The following is a 24640-nucleotide window of genomic DNA, read 5'->3' on the forward strand; positions in this document are numbered from 1 at the left end:
TTTTGGGTCTACAACTACTACTTTTGAATAAGTATTGGTTAACTTTTCAGCTGGAATTTTGACACTAATCAACACTAGTCAGTTTACTTATTGGACAGGTCTAGATCTAGAACTTACACATATTAACAAACTAGCGAAATTAGCCCTAGATAATAAAGATGTGCTATGAGTTTAGTTGCTGTCATGTTTAATACAAAAAGTTTTACTAACGGTGAATAGAACCTATAAATGAGCAAAGAACTAAAGTAATAAGACAACGGTCCTTAATAATTAACCCTTTACTTACAAATATAATATCACGCCTGATATACCTGAAGGTATGGACAAAGGTGTATGAATACACCTTTTGCCATTAACAATCTCAGTTTGGTAACGTTCCCGGTATATAGCAATTGAGCCTATTGCCATATACCAGGCACCAAACTCCGGGCTACTGTTGAGAAAAATCATCAAATTAGAAAGATCAATAGCACTTTGCCCAGGAATCGAACCCGAGACCTCATGATCAGCAGTTTAACACTACCGACCAACATAGAGGCAGTTAAGCTCATTAATTTTATTAAATGTTAGGTACTACACTCAGCGTAGTTTTTAATTTTCACTCATTTATTTTTCTAATTAAAAGACAACTCCCGCACTTACTTTTGTGTCGCGCGGACTTTTTCAAACATACAAACAACAGGCACAAAGTACAATGAGGCCTAAAACAAATATGTGTATATTGTACAAATAGAGGGTTGTTGGAATCGAACCCACGACCTCCCGACGCACTGGCGTGGCGTGACCACCATCTTAACTACTGTGCCACGAAGGCCGTCAATCTACATTTGTTAAAATTATTTATTAAAATTAATTGCAAACTATTTCAGCTATCCATTCAACTGCAACACTACTAAAAGAATGTGACCAACCGTTAATGATGAACAGAGAAATGATTAATGAACTGACCACAAACCTTCTTAATAGTTCAAACTAACTAACTAAGCTCTACTTTCACATTTAAGACGTTCAAACACGTTACATTATTGGTACAAGCAGAAGTACGTGGTTATGTACCGATGTCGGACAGATAACACTGCCACGATTTGAGAAATCAACATTTTTTGAATACTTTTGTTCTTGATAATCATCTACATGCATATATTCTAGTTTCGTTATTTAACAAGGTTAGAGTACGTTTTTTATAGTTTTACTTTGGTCTTTATATAATGTTAGTTATTATTCGCTTTGTGAATGTATAAAGTTAAGTAACTAGTCTAAGTATTGTGGCTTATGGGTTGTTTTAATGTTCATATATCATTAAGAGTATGTAAATATTGTGAAGAATTGTCTTAGTTCAAATTCTATGCCATCAAAAACATTCTGTAAAAACCTCAAGTCTCGCCGTAAAAAGTTGTGAGATCTATATAAAACCAAGTCGATTAATCTATTTAGTCTCTACTTAAAGGACCTTCTGTCTTAAGTTATTACGTATGTTATCATGCCAATAAAAAAAAAAATACCTTTAAAACAAATAGACCGACCTGGTCATCGCATGGTTTGATTATTAGTATATATCACACTACACAGCACGACAAGAAGTTCATTAACTTCTTGTCGTGTCGCTCCTGAAATGTTAATGGCGAATTTGTGTTTTCTTGCGATGACCAAGTCGATCTATTTGTTTTAAAGGTATTTTTTTTTATTGGCATGATAACATACGTAATAACTTAAGACAGAAGGTCCTTTAAGTAGAGACTAAATAGATTAATCGACTTGGTTTTATATAGATCTCACAACTTTTTACGGCGAGACTTGAGGTTTTTACAGAATGTTTTTGATGGCATCTCACTTCTTTTTGTAGAGCGAACATAAGTCCAATTTGTATGGAAAGACGTTTTTTTTTCATAATTCAACATATTTTCCTATGGGAATGTTGTTCAGTTTCATGCGCTAAACACCCTTACCCACCTTATACCCCCTCCTGTTATGCCTCATATAGTAGGTACCTATTTACACCTATTTATTTTATTTTCTACAGTAATAATAATTCATTAACTGCAAATGTAACCTTGTAATCTTATACATTTATATAGGATTACAAAGTTATTGTTGCAGTTAATGTATTTAGAAAACTGGACCGAAATTAGAAAATATAGAAATTTTCCCATGATTAAGACACTAAACCCTATTTGTATTCTAAATTTTAAGCTTCTAAGTCTGCTAGAAGTACCTTAGACTTTTGATGATCGGTGAGTCAGTGAGTCAGTGAGTCAGTGAATCAGTGAGTGACAAAATTCAAAATTTTAACAAGTTGTCATTCTTAAACTACTGGTTCAAATTGACTGAAATTTTAAATATACCGTGTTTATACAATGACTGATTAGTTGCTGAAAATCCAGGCTTCTTGTTTTATCCACAACGAAATTATAGGGGTGTCAAAAATAGCCCGAATTGCTTCGAGAAAAGGATGTTACGGCCGTGCCGCTTTTTTTTGCTCGACTTGCGGGGGCACTTCCGTGCCCCCAGATCTAATTTTCAAAGTTTTTCAGTTGCTGTAAGGTTTTGCAGTAATGAATAACTTTTTTACAGATTTATGCCTTCAACTAGATTTATTGCCTAATTTTTCAATAAATATTTACTTTAGTGTGACCAAATAAATTTAACCATATTATCCAAACTATAGCTATAATTTAGATCACAATATTTAGATAGTACGGCAAGTAAAGGCTGTTACGTTACTCCCACACATCGTTACTTACATGTACGACTAATGTACAAGGCGGAGGCGCGCAAAACATGGCGTCTTATAAAATATAGTTAATGCAATGTTAACGAGATCTTGGTTATGTAAAGCTGCAATATTTTGCATTTAATAAGGGCCGTACATAGCGGGGCCGCGTGGCCGTCGGCGAGAGATGGATCCGAAGATACTAAGGCACTTCGATCGAGACTCGTTCACTATGAAATTATTGGGAAACTCGATTCGTGCTCGATGCATCTGCCCGCGAAGAAGGCGCGCGCCTTGCTAATGTTCCTTGAAAACGATCCGAGAAAGCCGAGTAGGTTTTAAAGATAAATCTGAGAGATAGGAAAAAGACTTTCTTACTTCTCCGTTGCATATACTTAGGAAGTTTTGCCGAGATATTTATTTGAATTTTAAAAGTTAAGTTTTTATTCGAAGACTTGTTTCTAAATGCGAATGTTTTTGTAATAAGTACATGGGATCCATAAATTAATAAAAGAGTATTGAAGGTAACATTGGGGCTGACACGTAAGTGTGTAGGCCTGCGGGTGGGGCGGGCCGTGGCACCTGTACCGATCGTTTGAATATTCCTCCCAAATCGATATTTCATGTGATCGCGGCTCATCTGTAATTAACGTTTGGATTAAAGTCCGATTCTCGAGTGGCCGCGGCTAGGCGTTATTATCGTCACTTTTGAATACGATTGTGTTGTTTGTTTTTTACACAGTGACAACTTAAATTCTGGGTGGTAGTGTCTATCGGTTTATAATACGCTGTTTATTTTAGTTGTCAATAAACAATTGATAAAAACAAGATAAATATACAAAACTTTTACGCTCTGTTTATTATCCAGTGGCTTACGGAATATGTAAGAAATTAAAATTAACATACTGAACCTTGGGCTTCAGCTTTAACAACATAACGATATTTCTCCAGCAGCAAAAACTTTTGAAAATACCTTTATATGTGAAACAGCGCTGAAACACAGGCCACAGGAATGGCAGAGGCACGTCGCATACAATAAACATTCTCATAAATAAATAAATAAGGCCGAATTTAATAACAAGCCTGGACCTAAGTAATGACCGCCAGAAGGCAACGGTACATATATTATGACCCACCATTTTATAACTTTTACGCACATTTCTTAGCGATGTATTAAAATGTTTGAACACTATAATTTGGGAACGAAGGCTTAACAACTTTTTTTAGACGAATCAAATATTTGGGGAGTTTGTGAGACGATCGATAAGAGTTGGCGTTTTAAAGTAAATATAGAATAACATGAATCTTATGATCTCTATTGCTAAGGTTTATTATAAAAGAAAAACCTCCGTAAATATTTAAGCTTCTAGAAAAAGGTATGCATATTTAATTTTTTCAGCGGCAAAAATGCATGCATATCCCGAAAAAAGGATTTGACGTTTTTCAATTAATAGTGACAGAGAATTAAAAGAACTGACCGATTACGCAAACTTCGATAAGGTGGCAATTGTTCCAAGGTATCGGCAGTGTATCGAAACACCATACGTGTTAAGCCCCCTGTTGCGTTAAACTCAAATTTATACGATAAAGAATTCACATCAATTTGGAAATTCGTGTAAACATAAACGGAGAATTCACACTAAACAGCTTCATAATGAAAGCACACAAGAAATCGATCTTTAAGCAGATACATCGATTCGACAAATTGCTTATCCGCGAATACGAATCGATAAAATTACAATACAGTCGCATGCTATGCGTACAGCGTTTAACAGCAGGATGTGTGGGAGAAAAACGAGGAATGTCTTAGCACTGGCCATCTTGTGCCATATTCGACACGTCTGGTGACGAATCCTGGCCAAATTAAAAACGGTTATAGCATTCCGATGGAAACAATTGGACTTCTTACCGTTGTGGAGCCGTTTGGGAATAATTTTAGAGCATCGTGTAACCCTGAATGCTTTCTTTACACAGATAAAATGTTGTAGGTTGTACGTGAGAGAAATGAATGAGAGCCGCGAGAAGTGTGAGAAAAACTTATACCAGTGTTATATGAACGATTGTTTGATTATGATTAAAGTTTTAAACGTGTTACGTAATTGTTGCTAATGGATTTAAGCTCGTGTTAGCATTTCAGGCCCGCTAAAGGAATGTAATTTTAATCCTACAGCTCGCTTAGTTTTAGTTGTGTTCGGGTTATACGTGTAATGTTAAGGAGAAATATTTTTAGGAAATCCTGTTTTGCAAAATAGGCTTCAAGGATGGCACAAAACATAAAGATATTAAAATGTCATTGTAATTTTTTATCATAGCAATATAATACATATTGGTATAGTCGTTTATATTTCTTCAGACTATACGGTTTCGTATGGGAATAAACTGAATTAACACAAAACGCAGTAATAATATTGTAAGTTTAACTTAAACTTTCGTCACAAGAACAATATATTGTAACGCTAAGATCAAAAGGTGTTTTCTATTCCCACGGAGAGGTTGTCGCAATGATTACAAATCTAACATGCTTTATTACCGTATCAAGGCGCGTTCGAGTAAAACAAATGCGGTGTGCAGTAAATTAAGCCATCGACAGTGTCGCGATCTCACTAGGATGCCATCACGAGCGCTGCGCTGAATAGTTTGCGATTGCGCTGCGTTTTTCAAAGGCATACCTGGCGCGGGTGCGTATGTCGCATGTGACGACTTTATCCGTCGAGTGCACGTCTTTGGTGTGCGGACGCCGCGATCTAGATCCCCGGCGCCGGCGACCGGCGGCACGATGGTATCGCAAAACACTCGCGACAATTGCTAACACCGGCGCCGTAGAACAACGCGAATTATTCAAGCCGATGAGGCATCCCTGTGTGTCGCCGACTGACCCGCCGCACCATTGTTGACATACCGATTTCTAAGAACGCATTATTTACCGCTTCACTCGCGTACACGTTTCATTGGCGTTCTTCTATATGATGTATGATTTATTGAGCTCTGAAACCATTTGCAGCTGGTTCTATCATACTAACTTTAAATTAACTGTTGCCTAGTGTTGTGCGTATAAGAATGCCAAAGACAGGGTTCATTTTCCATGTCATAAAAATCCTAATGATGTTGATCTTACTTTTTTATTGTTGATTGTTGAGCTTATCTATTCGTTTCAGTGTAGGCAGGCTGTATATGGAAAAGCAAATCTGCACCTAACCCAAACAAATCATCACAGCCAATTCTAGAATAGATTTGTTCTTTCGGCGGATATTCGATGCTGCTACGATTTTCTTTTGGTTTTGCACACTAACGGTCCACAGTAATCGTCAACTCGCCAAGTCTCCACCAAAACCAAGTCAACTCATAGTATGTGGATAGTTTAAGACTACAATCTGCATGTATACAACTATTATACAAGTAAAGACAAAACATTCATATTCCAGCTCCAATTGTCGACCTCCCAACAAGGCAAGCTTTTATCCAACAGGTATATTTGATAAACCTTATTAAGCTTATTCACGGAATAGCTCGTAAAAATGCCAACAGTCACATCTAGGCGAGATAAAGTAGAACCGCTCGGAACGACTCACGCACGAACCATTGCCGGCCAACGTTAGACTTGAATTAGACGTGGAGACACGCAGCCGGAGACGACTAGATACCGGAGATGCTGTTTGACTGTTCTCTGAAGCTGTATTTCGTGGAAGGAGGGTGTTAGAGGGGTGTGGTAGGGTTGTGCGGGTTGCGGGGCGAGGGGGAGGAGGGGAGCGGGATGCCGTCACGTGCGCATTCGCATCAGATAGAGCGACGCCGCCGCAGGGAATGTTGCACGTTCGCGGACAAGCCCCGACACGCAAATGCTGTGCCGACTGCTCAGATCTTTTAGTTGCGAAATTGTAATACCTACTCTAAGAGATCTAGGGACTAATACATAGAAAGCTCTCGGTTAGTGAACTGTTGAGGAATTTAGAAAGGATGGTACTGGTCACGTCTTCTTTGATGTGAGGATGGGAATGTTAAATGCTGCTATAAAGTTACCTTGGAATAAAGGAAAATATAAGACGAAATAGATCTCTTTATCAACAATGCTGTATGCGCTTTTGCAATACGAAATTTTGACTGCAGGTGGAGTTTATATCCATCATAAATTAACATAGTTTTACAGGTTCGCTAATGAATTAAGATAGGAATCTTAAGATCTGCACCAAAAAGTTTCTTCGACACTCAATTATCCCGGTGATCATAATTTAACATTACGTTGGAAAACTGCAAAATCGTATTATAACAATACTATTATACAAAAGAAAATAGAAAGGCATCAAAATATGAGTGGAGTGATGGAAAAAGTTAGAAGACATGGTGCACGCATGCGCAGACCGCCGGGCGCGCTCGCGACACATTCCCAAGTTTTTACCCTTCATCGCCAGACGTATTTATTGCAACATTGATTATTATAATGAGGGACGAATTTTAGATATTGACAATATACGAATATCAGCAGTTAAACGGTTCAACGATATGAATATCATATAGTTGGATAATCAGATAGTATAGGTCTTCTACACGTTAAAAGTTTACTTTAAAATTAAGTTCTATAAAAATAAGGACCAAAAAATAAACTTAATTGTAGATTTTTTAAGTTCTTCCAATTGTATCTAATAGATTTTATCTTTCTTAATGTTCTCAAGTAGACTTCAGATTTAGTCCTGTATTATACCTAATTATAACTTAAAAAAAAAGTTTTTAAAAATATAGTTTTTTTGAAGTACTTTTGACATCAATCAAAAGGGAGGCTGTTGAATAATCTACTTACACGCGCACATGTAATCTAAGCTTTAAGCATCTTATCATAAAACATTCTCAAAAGCTAACAGCTTACAATTTTTTCAAAGACACAATACCATAATAATATCCAACACAAATCCTTTGAACATAAAGCTCGCGAGCTCAACCTGTCATCCCAAAACCGTCCAGTGGCGGAGAGCCTCAATATGAATAAATTGCATAAATATTTATCGGCGCGGTTTATGCCATCGGCGGCGTCTACAAGGGACACACACAATACAAAACGAAGCCTTAGAATAACATAATTGTTTTTGCAGATTGCTCGGGAATGTTATCAGGTTGGTGGACACCGTTAGTGCCATTTCTGAGACGTATAGATTCATATCTCGTTAGCTTTTAGATGGACGACATTTTTTTGGTTTTAGGCTACTCTTATGAATATGAAATGTGTAGTGTTTTTTTAGTTTTCTATTATGTTGAGTGTAAGCAATTCTGTAGTACCTAGTAGTATTTAGCTGTAGTATTTAGTTAAAGCTTAATGCATTTATTTACAGCAAAACAACTGTAAGTAAGTATAAGTACGATTTTTACTGTTGACTAAAATGTTTACCAGACATCTTACTAGGAATATATGAATGTTTTTTTCCGTAGTTTATTTATATTTTGTTACTATTGTTTGTGGAAAGCGTCGAAGGGGATGTTAATGAAGGCTAGACAACCGATCAAGCCGCTAAATATAAAAACCGAAGATAAACAGACTATTACCCATATTCCCAATCATTGAAATATGAAAGTCCATAAGTCAATGCAAACAATCGTCATGATTGTCATGTGTTGAGAGGAACAAATACATCAGGTGCGTCATGTTCAGCGTGCTTATTTCAATAAATCAGTTGTTCTATGCGCTTGCGCCGTCCTTCAGCCTCAATACGGCGTCCTGCTGTTAAACCTCACAAATTTACGATCGCTCCTACCACTACAGATGCCAATCGTTCTCTCAGCGTTATTTCAACAAAATGTGCGTGATTTATATGAAACTGTGCGCGTACGAAGCGCTTGTATATCTTTTATGACGTAAAATTCGAATTGCGCGCAACTGAAGTGGACTGTGTTCGCAGATCTGCGGAAAGGCTTTTATTTATAGAGCATATTAAACTGAGCAACCATTAATTTATACAGAATTTAAGTTGTATCCATCTTCATAGTAGTTTGGTGTCAGGGAACTTTTGGTATGTAAAGAAGAGATTGCTGAAAAAAACTGCATTATCAGTTTTATTACTAAACGCAAGGAAACAAATAGTACCTACGATATATAATATATTATGTGAGTGTTTATATTAGCGTGGTGAACATGCAACAAAAGGTCAGTGTCGTGTCTACCTTGCGTCTACAGAATACGTGAATATATCAAGGAATCGCAAAATCCCCACGTCAAGGCCCCACGATTTCCAACACGAATAAATATTCCTTTTATTCCAATTTGTCAGCTAAGCCACTCTCAGCGGCGACTTATCTCCGTATTCAACGGTAAGCTCCCGCCAAAACAATACGGCAGTATCGTTAAAAAACGTGCTTGAATACAGCATTTATCATCGTTGATTAAATACCATTGTTTTGTATCGGCAGAGTCGGGCTCCCCGTGCGTCGTGCTCCTTTTGCGTCTCCCTCCGTGTCTCGCATTGTAGCCGCACGGAGACAATAAGTCTGTTAAATTGGCCTCCTATACTCGTTATATTATGTGCCCGGCCAGTTCGTATTTATGTTCGCAGCGGACGCGTGCGAGCCGGCTCGCTCGCCTGCGTCTTGTAAATTCTTGCGAACCGACAAAATTTGTTTTCGCTGCAATTTTATTATGATTTGTTCTAATATCGCGAGCTTCGAGCATTTTTTACGACACATAACCGTCGTATCTTTGTTGCTCCCTAGAATACAGGAGGTATTAACTTTACTCTGTACAATTTGCTTATCATATTAGACGCGAGTATAAAAAGTTCTCAGAAGACAAAGACGGTATCAAAATAGTCGTACGCCCACACAGCGTCGCAGTCGCTGAATCACGTACTGCAATTTCCAAATCTAGATTTAGGAAGGAACGAGCCGTGTCGTGTTCTTGAAAATGAATGCATTTCGAAGAAAAAACATTAGTCCAATACGTGACGACTTACTCGGTGGCGGCAAGCTTCAATGGTCGACGCGCGTGCCACTCCGTTTTTCCAGTTTTTCCAGCGACCACTGTACATGTCGTATTATATGTCACTATACTACACATCCACGCGTACTTCACATAAAAAATACTTGAAACACTATTAAGACATGTAACTACTCTTCCGGACGAAGGAATCGCAGCAAGAAGACGTTCCACAGAGCCTCTTTGCTTATCTTAACGACGCAACTCTATGGAACTCAGTACAAAACCTCGTCAGCGACGCGTCTCTCATTAATTATTGTGAAAACAAATGAGAAAATATGACATAAATTATGATCAAATGCCGCACCGGTTCAATCATTAAAACATGAATGACTGTCATAACAGGCTCCTTATAAGGAGCGCGTGGTTCATGGCGAAGCACATACCTAATTAATTTCAATAAATTAATATCGAAATATGAACATGGTCACATAACGAGATCGTGCCGTATCGAGAGCGTCTAACATAACAAAAAGGGAGAACGTTGTGGTCGCAATAAAAATGAACCTCGGACAAATGCGAACGTGGCACATGAAAAACTGGAATCTCTCAAGCGTAGTATTAACATGGTTAATTAATTTATTAATTAGCATCAATTAATCTGTAATACGGCGGCAAGACGGACCCCTGGACACGCCCGGATAGCTTTTCCGGCGAAGTTTAGTTTTTAGACGACTATTAGCATGATGTCTACGTAATAATAAACGCCGGTTCCCGTAGTTGCCGACAACTTTGTTATGAAATGTTAATGTTATTGACTATTCCATAGGAAAAACTCAATGCGACCGATACGAGCAAAGAAACCAGCGGGATTTCGTTTGATTTTCTTACTGTGAACTTCTATGAACAATAATGGGTGTACGCTACTTCGAGCCGAAGTTGTGAAAGCGAAGCGTGTGCTCATTGAATACTAATTCAAATATTTGCATCGGATGATGCCTGGGCCCGAGTCAAGTAGACATTGATAAATAAACAGCTGTCAATAGTCTGTCCGGGCGGCGGCGAAATTCGAAAATGGTTCGAGTTCATTAATAACCGGAATGGATCGTAAGTCGCGAGCGAGATGATGGTGATACGCTACCTGTGTTCGTGATTAGCCGCCGATACCCGCCACCATACTTATGTAACGAATGCATCAATAATATGTGATTGTACCGAATATGTTACAAAATCTACTCTGTAGGTAGATGTGTAGCGATTAATGAATTCTATTCGCGTATCATGTTTCATGTTTAAGGAAGGCGATAAATCAATAGGGCGACTCGCTCATGCGGTGTCAAATTCTCAACGATTTATGTGTCGTTTAACTCACGATGACAGATTTTAGGAGTCATGTAGGCATACATTGTGTGGTTAAGAACAGCACCTCCAGTAACTGGCTGGCAGGAACGCGACGCGTCCACCAAGGTCACACTTTTATTATATTTTTAGTGCCGATTAGCATAAACTTTTGCGTCGACGCATTTCGTTTTATTGTGGTATTTTATGTTTAGCCTTATAAATATTGGCAGTTTCTTCCTCGTGGGTATTTGCACGGCCGATTAGGGTTTCAGCGCCGCCACTTGTCGACTCATTTATGGATCGTATACTTGGTTTACAGACGCCGTTCTAGATAACGGTATATTGATGGCTTTCGGATTAGCCCTTCAGCGTAACGTCTTAAGGCGCTGTCTCGTCATAAAATTAGCGCAGCGTGTTTGCTTTGTCGCGGGAGGCTCGTATACGCTTTTATATGTGAATCGAATTGTTCTGGCGGGCCGAGATGTCGATCGGTCATTAGAATGGAATTCAATAAAGTAAATGTTGTATGGTATGAGTGAGTGTTCGGCGGGCTACCGTGGCGTATCAGATTCGGTAGCGGCCGCTCTATCTCGGCCATTACTTTATCATCTGTTATCGGCGCAGCGGCAATGTTCCGAGCGTCCCAGATGTATCTGTCGATACTTAAATATCATAGGCGGTTATGGTAGTTTTATGTGACCAAAAAAAGTTAAACAACGCCTATCTCATGATCTGTTTGAGTCTGTAACTAGAGGTTAGAATTCGAAGATTCCGTATAAAAAATAAGAGATCGTTAAAGAAATACTTTGCATGTTTCGTCTGAGATATGAACACCAAGTGTTTTGGGCAGGTAACCTTCATTAGAGCTTCTAAGTATACTGATAATAAAGCTCATTTTACAATAGTTTGCCAATGTTCTAAGTTTTCAATGATATTTTATTACAATCTCTACCATTGACCTGTTAAACATTGTTTAACCAAATGATTTATTTTCTATAAAACCATTAACATTTTTTATACTTGATACATTATGGAGTTCTAAGATGAATGTCACCATTAATGATGTTTTGACCTTACCAACCGACAACAATAACAATATGATATACCTACTGCTGATTAACAAACTATTCATATTTGCAAACTTATTATTCTCATAATATTTGTAAATAACTCGTAATGTGTACTTCTCTACGAAAAAACTAAAAGGCGTGAAACAATATTACCGAAAACAAACCGTATCCTTGCTCATAACTCCGAAACCCCAAATCTGGGTATAAATTAATTTATAATAATTACAACTAATCATAATTAAATATTAGTGTGGTAAGTGGCAAGCCGGCGGGGTGCTCCGCTGGCGCTACCGCAGTCCCCGGCCCCCAGGGAGCACCCGACGTGACCAACTGTCCCACGGTCCTTCGTAGCCTCAAAAATTCCTGTATTGGATGAAAATAAAATATTTTTTGCTTCGAATTCCGAACGGAAGTGAGGCAAAGATTTTTATCATAGTTTTATGGGACGATATCTGTTATTGGTTTGTTTTAAATATATTTATGTTTTTGGAAACAAAAGATTTTGTTTTTAATTTGCTAGATAAGATAACATTTAAGATGGTGGAAAAAAATAAAACAGACAAGGTGGATTGCAAAATATTGGGCACCTGCAAAATGTATCATGAAAAAATCGACTCTACAAATACCATACAAACATTTAATTCAAATATTGCAAGATCGAGCTAATTATAGTATAGTACTATGTCTATATGTAAGGGTATGTGTATAACACGTGAAAACGCTACATAGCGTCTATTACCACAAACTCTACAACCAAACTCAAAACAAATAGATGCCTCAATTTTCCTAGAAGCGCCTCCCATAACGAGCGTACTCAAAGACGATCAGTCACAGCTTTTCACTTATAATGATGTTAAAACGTTACCTAACAGGCTCTTGTCCACCCATTGTACTCAATAACAAACAAAAAAACCTCCCGAAATGACTCCCAATTTATTTGGAGTATAAAAAGTCACATTTCCCATGATACGGTCTTAGCGTCGTGCTCTCCCATCGTTCTTACATGTTTCTTTCTCGTTTTTTATATGAAACGCTTTGACATTTGGAAGTCGGGTCACTTATTAAATTAGTCTTTGTATTTAAATGAACGATTAATTTGTGTCCAAGTGCTTCTGGTTTGTCTTTTAGGTGATTGTTCTTTTCTGAATGTGATGTTATCTGTTTATGTAGCTGGTCTATGTCTAACGCGTTACCATATTGTGTCTAGAGTGAAAATAGGAAAAGTTATTTTGTTTATACTGTACCTTATGATTTGGATGATTCCATCATCCCCAAATAATAGTACTAAATACAGTTTAGTTTGAGTAGGTTTAGCAGTTTTTTTAGTTTTAGTACAGTTTGTGGTTCCCTAGGAAGTCGACATAACTTTTCGTTGACTAAAGTCCTTGCCAATAAATTGAAAAAAAAACTACAGCTTTTAGATGCATTTCATTTAATTAATTTACTCGTTTCATGTATTCTTTTTTTTTGCTGCGAACGTTTAGCTAAAATGTAACAACTTATTTTTAAGAATGTTGATAAACAGCTACACCTTATATTAAGGTTAGTTTAGTCACACAAAGTCACACTCAGGACAAACACATAAAAGGCTAGGCTGTATAATTTTGTATAAAAGGTTGTTAACATTTAATACGATACTTGGACATGTGTCATGCAACAATATTGGTATAATTTAAAGGTATTTTTTATTTCTTCACAACTGCCCGTAACAATAAACTTACAGATATATTTGTTAAGGAATTATTGCTACAAATCACGCGATTTCAACCAGTGTTTTGTTACGTGGTATAATTTAAAAATTACCACTAAGTACTCGAATTTTGATCAAATGACTTACGGAGCATGAAACTGTATGAAAAGATTTTAGTTTTTGCTGTCGGTAATATGGAACGTATGTTATATTGTTAAATATGTTGTTTTTTATTTTTTTATCGATCGTCGCTGATGTTATATGGCATACTAATAGTAGATGTTTACAACAAATAACTAACGGAACACAGCAAAAATCAATATTGCAAGTATGATTAAGTAGAGATTGAACTGGATAAGCTGCAATCCGTAGTTTTTATCTTCGTCTTTAAAAAGAGTAAAGCTATAAATGGACAAACAAACAGCCAGATCCATCACAAAAAGATACAGTAGCCGTAATGGAAATAAGATCCAAATGAACCTCATATTTTTCAAAGCGAACATTACAGCGTAACAATGGACATTCTATACAAAATCGCGTGAGAACAATTGTACATACAGGCATACATTCAAAATTCTCGGTAACAGTACCTACTTGTTAAATAAGTGATGTCCAACATTAATCCTAATGTACGTATCTAAACGTCGTTTGATCTCGACAAAAATATTTGAATGCGCCCAATAAAACTACGGTGTGGAGAAAAAAGTCAGTTCGAATGTGGCACGGAGCTCGTAAGGTACCAGGCCACTTCTGGGAAACCACCGTCCGCTGTCATATCACGACTGTAGGGATGCTCGACGCATTTCGTAATCGATATCGATGTTATTGTGATGCATTTGTGCATTTGAAAGTTTGGTAGAGATGTAATTGTACCGGTAAATACGATCTCGATGGCTGCTTGTATTTTGCGAAGTAATTGCTATCTCGTATTCGTCTAACCGGAATCTACCAAAGGTTCGATTCATACCTGCCTCAATTCCTGCCTATATATTTTTCAAAGTAATCGAATAGGTGTACTATGCCTATTTTGATTAATATTTCTCGTATTTTATGCATAAAAAAAGCATTGGAATATCGACAGGCACGTGAGCGATCACCTCTTCCATCACTAAACGGGCATAGAGGCGCAGGCGCACGACAGATGATCAGTCATGCGCGAGATGCTGCGCGATAAGCCAGCGGTAGCCGCTCATTAATCTACCCACTCCCCCCTCCGCGGATGCCCACCACTTTACCAATTAACCGGACACGACGATACATAGGTAGTTCCTAGAACCAACAAACAGTTATCCTAAAATATCTCAGTCGATGTGACAATATTAATAACATTCAAAGATTTATTACATCTATTAACTCACTAATATTTCAAGCGACATTTCGGACAAAAAATTGCTACTTGAATTATAATCATAAAACATGAAATGTTCGTATATTTGCTTAAGATATTGCACAGATCTAGCCTCTAAAGAATGCGCGATACATTTCGCGTTAAAGGTCACAGTTGATATGATTGATAGTATGCATGCAAATGTAAACCCAAAATTAAATAAGAAAGAAATACCATCTCGGTAGTAGGTACTACCGGCGATTTATTATTTCTGATATCATAAACATATTTTATTGACTTTCGTCACTTGTGTTCAAGACGGCAATAAAGTAAAATTATGACCTCGTATTACGTAAAATGGTCATACGATATTATTGATATGGTACGAGAGGAACGTTGAAAAGGCTCTGACACGTAACGGTACTGCAGTGGTACTTGCGGCGTGAATTCCCTGTAAGCAGTACCTAATGAATATAAGCGTCCGCTCGTTCGGAAGCTATAAGCCTTCATAACATTCGCAACTTACTGATATTGCCAAGTTTAAGTGGCCTACTTTATATTATAACTATGTTGGTGCATTACATGCTCGCTGCGATTTTAATGTCGTTCGGTAGCCATCATAACCCGGCCGACGCTCCGGCAGTTACTGAAGAGAATTTATCAATCAAGTGGCGAGTTTACGAGTACTGTCGACTTAATGTCTCAGCAGTAAAACTCAGCGTTTGTTTAATGGAATTCATTCGGGGCATAATTGAGGGAGTAAGCCTCACTGCGGGCGGCCGCTGCCGAATTTGAACCTACAACTGTTTTATGTCCTTTGTTGACTACCGAATGCATAAATTTATGAATATTCACAATGATAATTAGATGCAAAATTGAGTATGATTTGGCGGAATCGGAAACATGGAAAGACGTCACATGTACAATGCAAACAAACGCACCTTAGCTTCAAATAAAAGTTGGTCGATATAACTTTAAATTATGATAATCTCTGTAACTTTCTAGACTATCGTAAAATGCTATGCTGTTTACAAATATATTCTGGTAATAGAAAAAGTACTTAGTTTTACTTTTGTATTCCACACGAGATTCATACAGCGGGCTATGATTTATTAAAAGAACACCAATCCATCACTCTTCACGCTAGCACGAGTAGAATGAAATGTTATTTAGTAGGTTGTTACAATGGTTACTACAGATTGGTTAGTTTTTACAATGATTTAGCAAGTTATATAGCTACGAATTATTTATCTACGAAAAAAGGTAATTATATTGATTTATTGCAATTAAAACTCACTTATTGTGATTACTTCTTGTAGGAATATATATTTTTTTTGCTAGAAGAAGCTTTGCTTTAAGCTTAGCGTAAAAAGTCTAATTCATATAATGATTTATTTTCAAAAAAAATTGTTCGCTTTTTCTTTTTCATTTTTTTATTATTTAATATACTGATCCCAACAATATAGAGTATGTAATCCCTAAATACAATTAATGCAACTTTTTTATAACAATAACTTCTGTTCCGCCAAAAATGATTTTACGAGAAAATAGAGCTGTTAGTAAAACCTATCCGGTAAAAACAGAAAAAAGATATATGAGTACTTTGAATAGTTTTGCTATTTAAGTATGTCATTTCCTTAAGAAAATGTAGAGTAGGAAGTTCAATAACCTCTCACATTATCATAATAAATTAACATAGCATCACATTTATATTTTACATAATCCGCCCACGTTACGCCAGTTACGTTAGGTCCAATGTAATCGGAGATCAGTCTATTGCCATTTACCGGGCACGCTTCCAAACTCCGGGTTGCTACTGAGAATTTGTAATATACATAAACGTTTAAATAATGCATTATGCAATGTCACCGCCCTATCCTTTTCATAATCAAATGTAGATACGATCCAGTCAAACCACCAATTAACACAAGATCTTTCAACTCCTTTCCATAATTATCATTAAATATAAAAAGGTCCACAATAAAACATGGCGGGGCTAACACAAATTAATACACATCTCATATTAATAAATACAAGTCAGGCATGGTCACAATGTACTTAATTTAGACGATTTACCGTTTTTAGGATAGCGTCGTGGACACTCGGGTACCTTCGGTGTTTCTCGGAAGTCGTAAACGGCCGGCGTGGCTGCGCAGGCGCTTCGTTTGTACATATCATCCAGCTTTCTACGTATATTATGTCGTTGGATGTTGACATTTTGGTCGTTTACCCGAAAATCTGGGTGGAAAATGATTATTTATGGTTTCATTTGTTTTTATGTAGGAGCTGCAACTTGTGGTGCTGATTAAAAGATGATGAATTCCTGAAGAATAAACGGTTTTAATCTGCATGTAGTTAACAAATTGTATAACACCATTATGTTTTACTTACCTTCAATCGGTATGATGATTGATAAATTAAAATGAAGATACTTGAATCATAGGCTATTGGTATTTCTACATGTTTTATATTAAAAACAAAGTAGCATATCCGTTTTAATTTACTCATATTATTACTTCATTCGGCATCAGTGAGTTCTAACATACCAACATTCTTTTACATGTGAAGCTTTTAAGCAAACATTAAAAGTATGTTTTCTTGTAATACCCATTTCATGAATACTTACTTTTTCCACTTACTTCTAGTTAAAAGAATGCCGCAGTAATTCATTCGATCTAAATAATAACTGGACTCATACGTGCTCAGTGTCTTAGTGTACGATTAGAATTACAATTGCAAGAAAAGAAAATAATTGTGTTCCGAGTACTATCAACAGTTTCATTGCCAATAAAATCGCATACCACGAATCGGTTTAATGGACTATGGTGGAAATCAATATCCTAATAAGGAAGTGAACTTTAGAATACAATATCCAGACAAAGTAAGGTAAATCTATGTAGGTAAGTACTTATATAAAACTCTTCCGTTACTGAGTGACTGATGGACAACGCACAGCCAAAACTATTAAGCGAAGAAATTTGTAATTTGGTATAAAGATTCCTTAGGTGTAGAGAAGCACTAAGAAAGGATTTTTGGAAATTCGCCTCCCGAAGAGGGTGGAATTCTACGCATGCAAAGATGCGGGCGGAAAACTTGCAATGATAATTTTATGTGTGACGAACCTTGGCATACCTATTAGAATAGAATTTATTCAACAGCCCGGTCCCAGTGAGACAACCGCGTGAAGTAAGTGTCTATCAATTTCATTTTTAAAGATTGAATGTAGTGGCAATATAATAAAAAAAAATACAGACTAGTTAGAACTGTAATTTAGACGTAAGTATACTTATAGGTACTTACATCTTACTAAGACATTTTTGGTGTATTTTCATGTTGCAAGTTAAGCATTTTTCAGGCATTTCCCTTCAGAGTTCTATGTAGGTACATCATAACGACTTGTAACGATTATTATTCAACAATGAGTAAATATGCCTCACACGAAAAAGAATGACATAGCCAAGCTATTTCTCAAAATGACAGATTTATAGAATGGTTAGGCACATTCCAACATTGGGTAAAGTACACAAGAATTATGTTTTATTCATAAGCCACAATAATGTACCTACGTCGCGAATGTTTGCGCAATGTTGCGAAAATGTTATAAATCTTACGATGGCAACAATAATAAGCTCATATTTGACTATCTAGTGGCCGAGACATTATGAGACATTGCATTATAAGCTTATGCCGATGTACGTTCCAACATTTGTCATGGTACTAGAAATATATCTAAAGTATACGGGGTCATGTTCTTGTATGGATTTACTGTTGACGTTTTTACCAGATCTTGATATTTTGCATTGAACACAAACTTAGGACTAAAAACAAAATTCTAACTCCTATATTCCCACGGCAGAAAAGAACCTTTATTTTCCAAGCACAGACAAGTGTACTTTCCTACGCTCGATTAATTCTAAGCAGACTCCACCGAGTAGAACTACTTAGTTTAAATACAAAGCTGTAGAGCGCCCAAACATACAATACTGTCCATTCAAATAAACGATGTCAGAAATCAATGGAGTCAACGAGGGCTTACGGCCGAGTCTATCTCCATGTCATTAAAGCGAGCGAGCGAGTGTCGAACAACTCTTATTAATATCGTACAGCGGTCAAAAGTTAATCGGGTTTAAGTCGTTCGCATCGCCCACGAAGATTCATCACAATCGTCATTATTCACACACAAATTATGTAATTTCAATAAATGGAGCTTATTGAATAGTGATGAGCGTCGGTAGGCCCAAGTGGAACCCCTGTGGAGCGCCTCCACAACGAGCCACAGTGCTCACTGCACCGTATCACGTATCAACAATGGTGTAACTTCCAATGCTGCTTTTCTTAAACTATTAAAACGATTGACTATTAAAATACAGCAGTGTATTAATATCCTATATGATTGTCGATGTATGAGGATGGTGTATGTAGATAACTTTCCCAATAAACACTTAGATCCTCATTGTCTAAAATAAATGCATTTTGTTTGAACGTATCGTGCGGTCGTATTGAGGTCGTCGCTAGTGTTAATGAATCTCTATACGTGGTCGAAAAAAGCGACTTAAATGGAGAAGAATATGATGATTCAGGGGTCAGGTGCATAGAACTTGTAACTGAAGTTCATGCGGTTTAATGTGCAAAGCTGATGTATGTACCTATCTAGCTATCGGTATGACGTAATTGTTGCAATCGGTTGTTGTATTGATTTCACTATTGAAGGAAAACAACATTTAGGAAGCTGGTTGACGAAATTATAAACAAAATATTACATTCAAACAACATTTAATGAACACAATCAAACTTATTTTTCAAAGATAACATTTCAGTAACACACTAGCCTCAGACTGTACAAGTGTTCAGCCTATAGGTAGAGCAAAAACCATTTGAACACCACAACAGTACACAACTAATTGTAAAGCGATCAAGTAATTTATCATAGAGTCGTTTAAGAGAGCACAATAATAGAGCGTTAAATGGTAAGCGACTCCCCACACGTAAGTAATTGATTTATAGGCAAATATTAAATCTGTTCTCACCGAGGAACTATGACTAATGACCAACGTACAGACAGCTAGAGTTTTGTTTTTCACCTTTCATCTCTTCACTCGTGTCAAGATTTGATTGACGCACTATTCTGTGCCAGGTTAGTATGAATGTAAGCCTAGATGTTGCTATTAATGGATTTCAAGTAGGGCTGCAAAGATCTTGTTTATAATATGGTTTAATTTATCTTCAGTAGTGTCCTACAATATTTAATTTGCGCTGCAGCAAAGCTAAAGCTAACTCAAAAGCTGTTATGATTAAAATAAAGTACTTTCGGCAATGAAACGGTTCGAATTCCAAAGAGCACAACATGAAAAAATAACCACTTGCCAAGCTGCAAGCTTTACGTAACCTAAATAAGAAGAATGCAGTATAAAAGTGAGCGCAATTAATTTTGACAGAGACTTATCAATCACATGTGTATGGAGAATATAAAATGTCAACAAAACGTCGCAGCGCAAGCGCATCACACTTATCAAAACAATACAAAACGCGGGTTGTTGTCGATAATGATCGCGGCCACGACAACCCTCTAACTCCATTTTTTGTGGGTTGACATCGCGCTAATAATACTCATGAGAAAAATGCGCGCCGGACCCCCGTCATCTTCCTTTTGTTTTTAATTTCTACCTCAGTGGCACCGATTTAATTGGGCTCAACTCGAGCGAGCGCACCTTCGTATTTCACCTCGGCTCGCTTCATTTGAATATTTAAAGCATTTCGGGTCCCCGCCGTATTATTTTCTTTATTTACACAATATTTATATATTTATTTCAGTGCCGGCGTCATTTATTCGGTGACGTGACTTACCGATGTCGCGTCCTTCCCAGTATCGACATAGTTAACGCGGTGAATTCTCTCGCGTTCCATTTAAAAGTTTGGAGTTCTTTCTTTGGTTTGTCTTTTTGTGAGCGAGCGTCGCAGCCGCGTGTGGCGAGCGCTGCTCTTCGTTGTTTTCTCGCCAGCCCTTATCTCCGACAAGATTGCTCGTTTTTAAATGAAGTTATATCGTCCCGATTGAACACCGGACCACGAAGGCGAGGCGAATTTTTAATTAGTTTCCGAAGATAGAGAATTTTAAGGAGGAATGCGGGAGCCGTGTTGGCAGTGCGCGCGGATATCTTAATTGAGACGAACGCACCGTTTCGAACACCGACTGGCGATTTGTTAAATACTGCGAGATTAATTATGAATTAAAGACTTAAATCGACGTCCGTGCAGCGGAGTACGCTAACTGAATGTGCCGGTATTCGCTAATGAAGAGAATTAATGAACACCATTTTTCGTAGTGCCATATTGAAGGATCGCGTGTTGCCGCTGCGCACTCTGCGCGAGCGCGTCACGTCACTGCTACGCGATTATTTCATTAGCGATGATACTCGTAGCAAAAAGAATATGACTCACATTAACTCTACATGTCCGTAAACGACCGTCTGACAATGTAATTAATATGTATTTAAAATAAACGAATTGAGAGGCTCAATTAGATAAATGGGAAAATATTACTGGGCAGGAACAAGAGCCACTACATTGAAGCCGATGTTATCTGGTTCTCTAGCGATAAATTCACGGCACACCTTCGCCGCATCTTCGAGGAGACGTTCAGGAGAGGTAGGGCCATGGTTTATGGGGAATGCCTTGCGTCCGTCCAACTCGAACAACACTCCATCCTTGTGGATAAAAGTGACAAAGTGATTGTTCACGATCTCTTCGGCTTCGGTGGCTTCTTGACCTCCCGAGCGGACTATTTCTCTATATGCTTCCAAGATGGCGGAAGAGTTTTCAAGGAGCGCTCCTTTTGCAGCAGCGTCAAGACCCTTGGCGTCATGCAAATATTTCTTGAGAAGTCCATCATCAATTTCAATACTGTTCATGTTATTAGCAATGCTGTGTACCAAGGCTATAGTTCCACATACATTGCTTAGGACTTGTTTTAGATGAAATACATCCTTGGGAGGTTGTAGACCTTTACGCTCGAGTTCCTGTTCTTGGTCGGAGCGGTGCTTTTCATAAGCGTCGGAAAGAGGGAAAAGCAGGACAACAGCTAAGACAGGACGGGGCACCCAGTTCAAAGCATCCTCTTCTAATCCCACGACGTCAGCCATGCGCCATTTATCCGACACACCGAGTTTTTGCAAGTACTTGTTCATAGTTTCTGGGTTGGACTCCATGGGTAAAGCGACTGCCATTTTGAGATATTATTCGTTATTATTTCACGTTTAAAGCAAAATGTAACAACAATTCTTTCACAAATCGCCTTTCGACATTGATGTATGACAGTTCTTTATTCTTTTTTGTGTATATTTTTTAAATCATAGAAAAGTTATGATATGAATAATATTCACAGGTGGATAGTCATACGAAAGCGTGCCAGGTATATGATAAAACAGGAGATTGAATCAAATTAAATTACAACAATGCATTGTAATAAAAGGGAAAAATTTACTTTACCAACCTACTTTTCTAAGATTTTTTTATAAACAGCCCAATAAACGTAATTAATTAATGACTTCCCCACGTACTTAACTAAAAGAACAACAGCTATCTGCTAATACATCGTACTCGCTATAAACACATACTTGAATACAAGTACAACTCCATTACATCCATGCACATTAACGTGCATTTTAAGTTAATCCGTGGTACAAAAAGTTCCCCTTGCGTTACTTAAGCTATGGAGTGTATAATTACGTTACTATTGTATTTAATTGCACTAATAGTTGGCAGACTATCTTTAATAATTTAAACGAGCTTCACACTTCACTTAGGTATTTGTGATTATCGTTTATCGATGTATATGTTATGGATGATACCTGCTATAAGCTTCAACAGCTGTTCGGTCTAATAAAGAGTAAAGAAAACAAGATACTTAGGTCATAATAAGCATGTATTGAACTTTTCATGGTTTTTATTATGTAGTTTTAAATTACTTTTGGCATCATGTATATTTTTTATTGCGTACTAGTTTTTGCTGTGCTGCTTTGTTTGAACTCCGTTTGAAAAAGTAGGGATTTTAAAAAACTGGTGTTTGTCAAACTAAAATTTCCATTTGGCCTAAGGTCAATGAAGCCGGACTCTCTGTACCTGGAAATAGACTCGTGCCTAACAATGGGATAGTAGTAAACAAGTTGTTATTCTAGAAAAGTATAATTAAAGCATTATGTAGAGTTACTCTCTGTTAACTCAATCGCTCTCTCGAAGCAGATTAAGTTTTTCTATAAGGAAATTATCCATCTAGCGGGAATTAAAGAAAAAAAAATAGACTTTCTCTTTCACAACCGTATGCACTCATCAATTAATTATACATAGAACTAACGGTAAAGTACTAACAACTGTTCGATTTGACACTACATACATTGTATGATAAGCAGTCATCATTAAGTCATTATTTTATACATATTCCGTCCTTACAATTCTTCACAATGGACATTTCATAACTGCCTACATAATTTTATTAAGTCCATAATATTGCATCAGTATTGAATGCATTCGCAACGAGTTGAATGGGTGTCGTAACGCGGGTCAGATGTACGTTCCCTCTTATTAAGGTGTCAAATTTTGTCAAATATACCGGCGTCCATTAAGAGTAGGCGGTCCTATTGAGAAGTTATCGGTTGTGGTTTACGTGGTGTTTGTGTAGTGGCGATAGGTCTTAAGACATAGCTTGGAATAAACAAATATCAAACGATTTGCTAGGTAACTCCTCTTTAAAAACTCAGGTGATTGTTGAATAGAAATTTTAAAGACTACTTATTTGAATAGGTATCTCTCTTCAGGTGCAAAGATATTATGAACCATCAAATTATATCAACAGTATAAAATTATTTGCATTATTTACTTTAGATTTCTTCGAATCGAATTGTTTTTTGTTAAGATTCCAGTAGCTGTTGTACCTATACTAGAAGCTTAAACAAAAACTATACCTCTTAAAGTATACATATTATAATCTACATACTTATAAGTACATTCAACTGTACCGACCATCGCCACACCCATGTATCTATAAACAATTCGCATAAACGATCTTTGACAAGGCGCACATTATCTCGGAAATCTTCGGATTTGTCTGCGGTCGGTCACCGTGTGTATAGCCGGTGGGGCGGTGACCGTATTGACTACCTTCAATTATTGGCCTAAGAGCACTCATTATGAAGAAAATCGGTAAATACAATAATCGTTTCGCATGACAACGCGTAGCCGACGGTGCTGAAACCACTCTTAGTTTTATTGTGAGTTAATTGCGTAAATAAGGATTAATAGGCCATAAAATAGGCGAGTCCAGATAGTCGGTGAATAGTTACTTCTTAGGGCGTTTTGTTAAGTGCTATTAACGCACTCGGCCACGTTATTTTTATATCCCTGAATTAAATAAGAACTTTTGCTATTTTTTATTTTGATGATCAGCTTAGGCATTGCAGCATAAAATATAACATGGATATAACATTTTGAAATCATATTACTTTAGGTTAAAATATAATAAGTTCTTGTAATTCGTTTCTATCACTGAGTTGCTGGTATTTAGCTTAGTCAATAAGTAAAGTCTATTGTACATAGGTATTGTTAAATAAAAAACAAA

At 37.1% G+C, this 24640-nt stretch overlaps 1 protein-coding gene across 1 annotated transcript; it reads right to left on the bottom strand.

The window, feature by feature from the left end:
- Positions 1-21566: 21566 nt before the first annotated feature.
- On the bottom strand, positions 21567-22253 carry LOC142972729 (ubiquitin carboxyl-terminal hydrolase-like). Its single transcript, XM_076113983.1, has one exon. The coding sequence runs from the start codon at positions 22251-22253 to the stop codon at positions 21567-21569; it is 687 nt and encodes a 228-aa protein (XP_075970098.1).
- Between the last annotated feature and the right edge of the window lie 2387 nt (positions 22254-24640).

The sequence above is a fragment of the Anticarsia gemmatalis genome, chromosome 5, assembly GCF_050436995.1.
Source record: "Anticarsia gemmatalis isolate Benzon Research Colony breed Stoneville strain chromosome 5, ilAntGemm2 primary, whole genome shotgun sequence".
Lineage (NCBI taxonomy): Eukaryota > Metazoa > Arthropoda > Insecta > Lepidoptera > Erebidae > Anticarsia > Anticarsia gemmatalis.

What these genes read in the sequence shown, in the direction of transcription:
- LOC142972729 (XM_076113983.1), bottom strand. Translation starts at nt 22,253, where the DNA reads ATGGCAGTCGCTTTACCCATGGAGTCCAACCCAGAAACTATGAACAAG.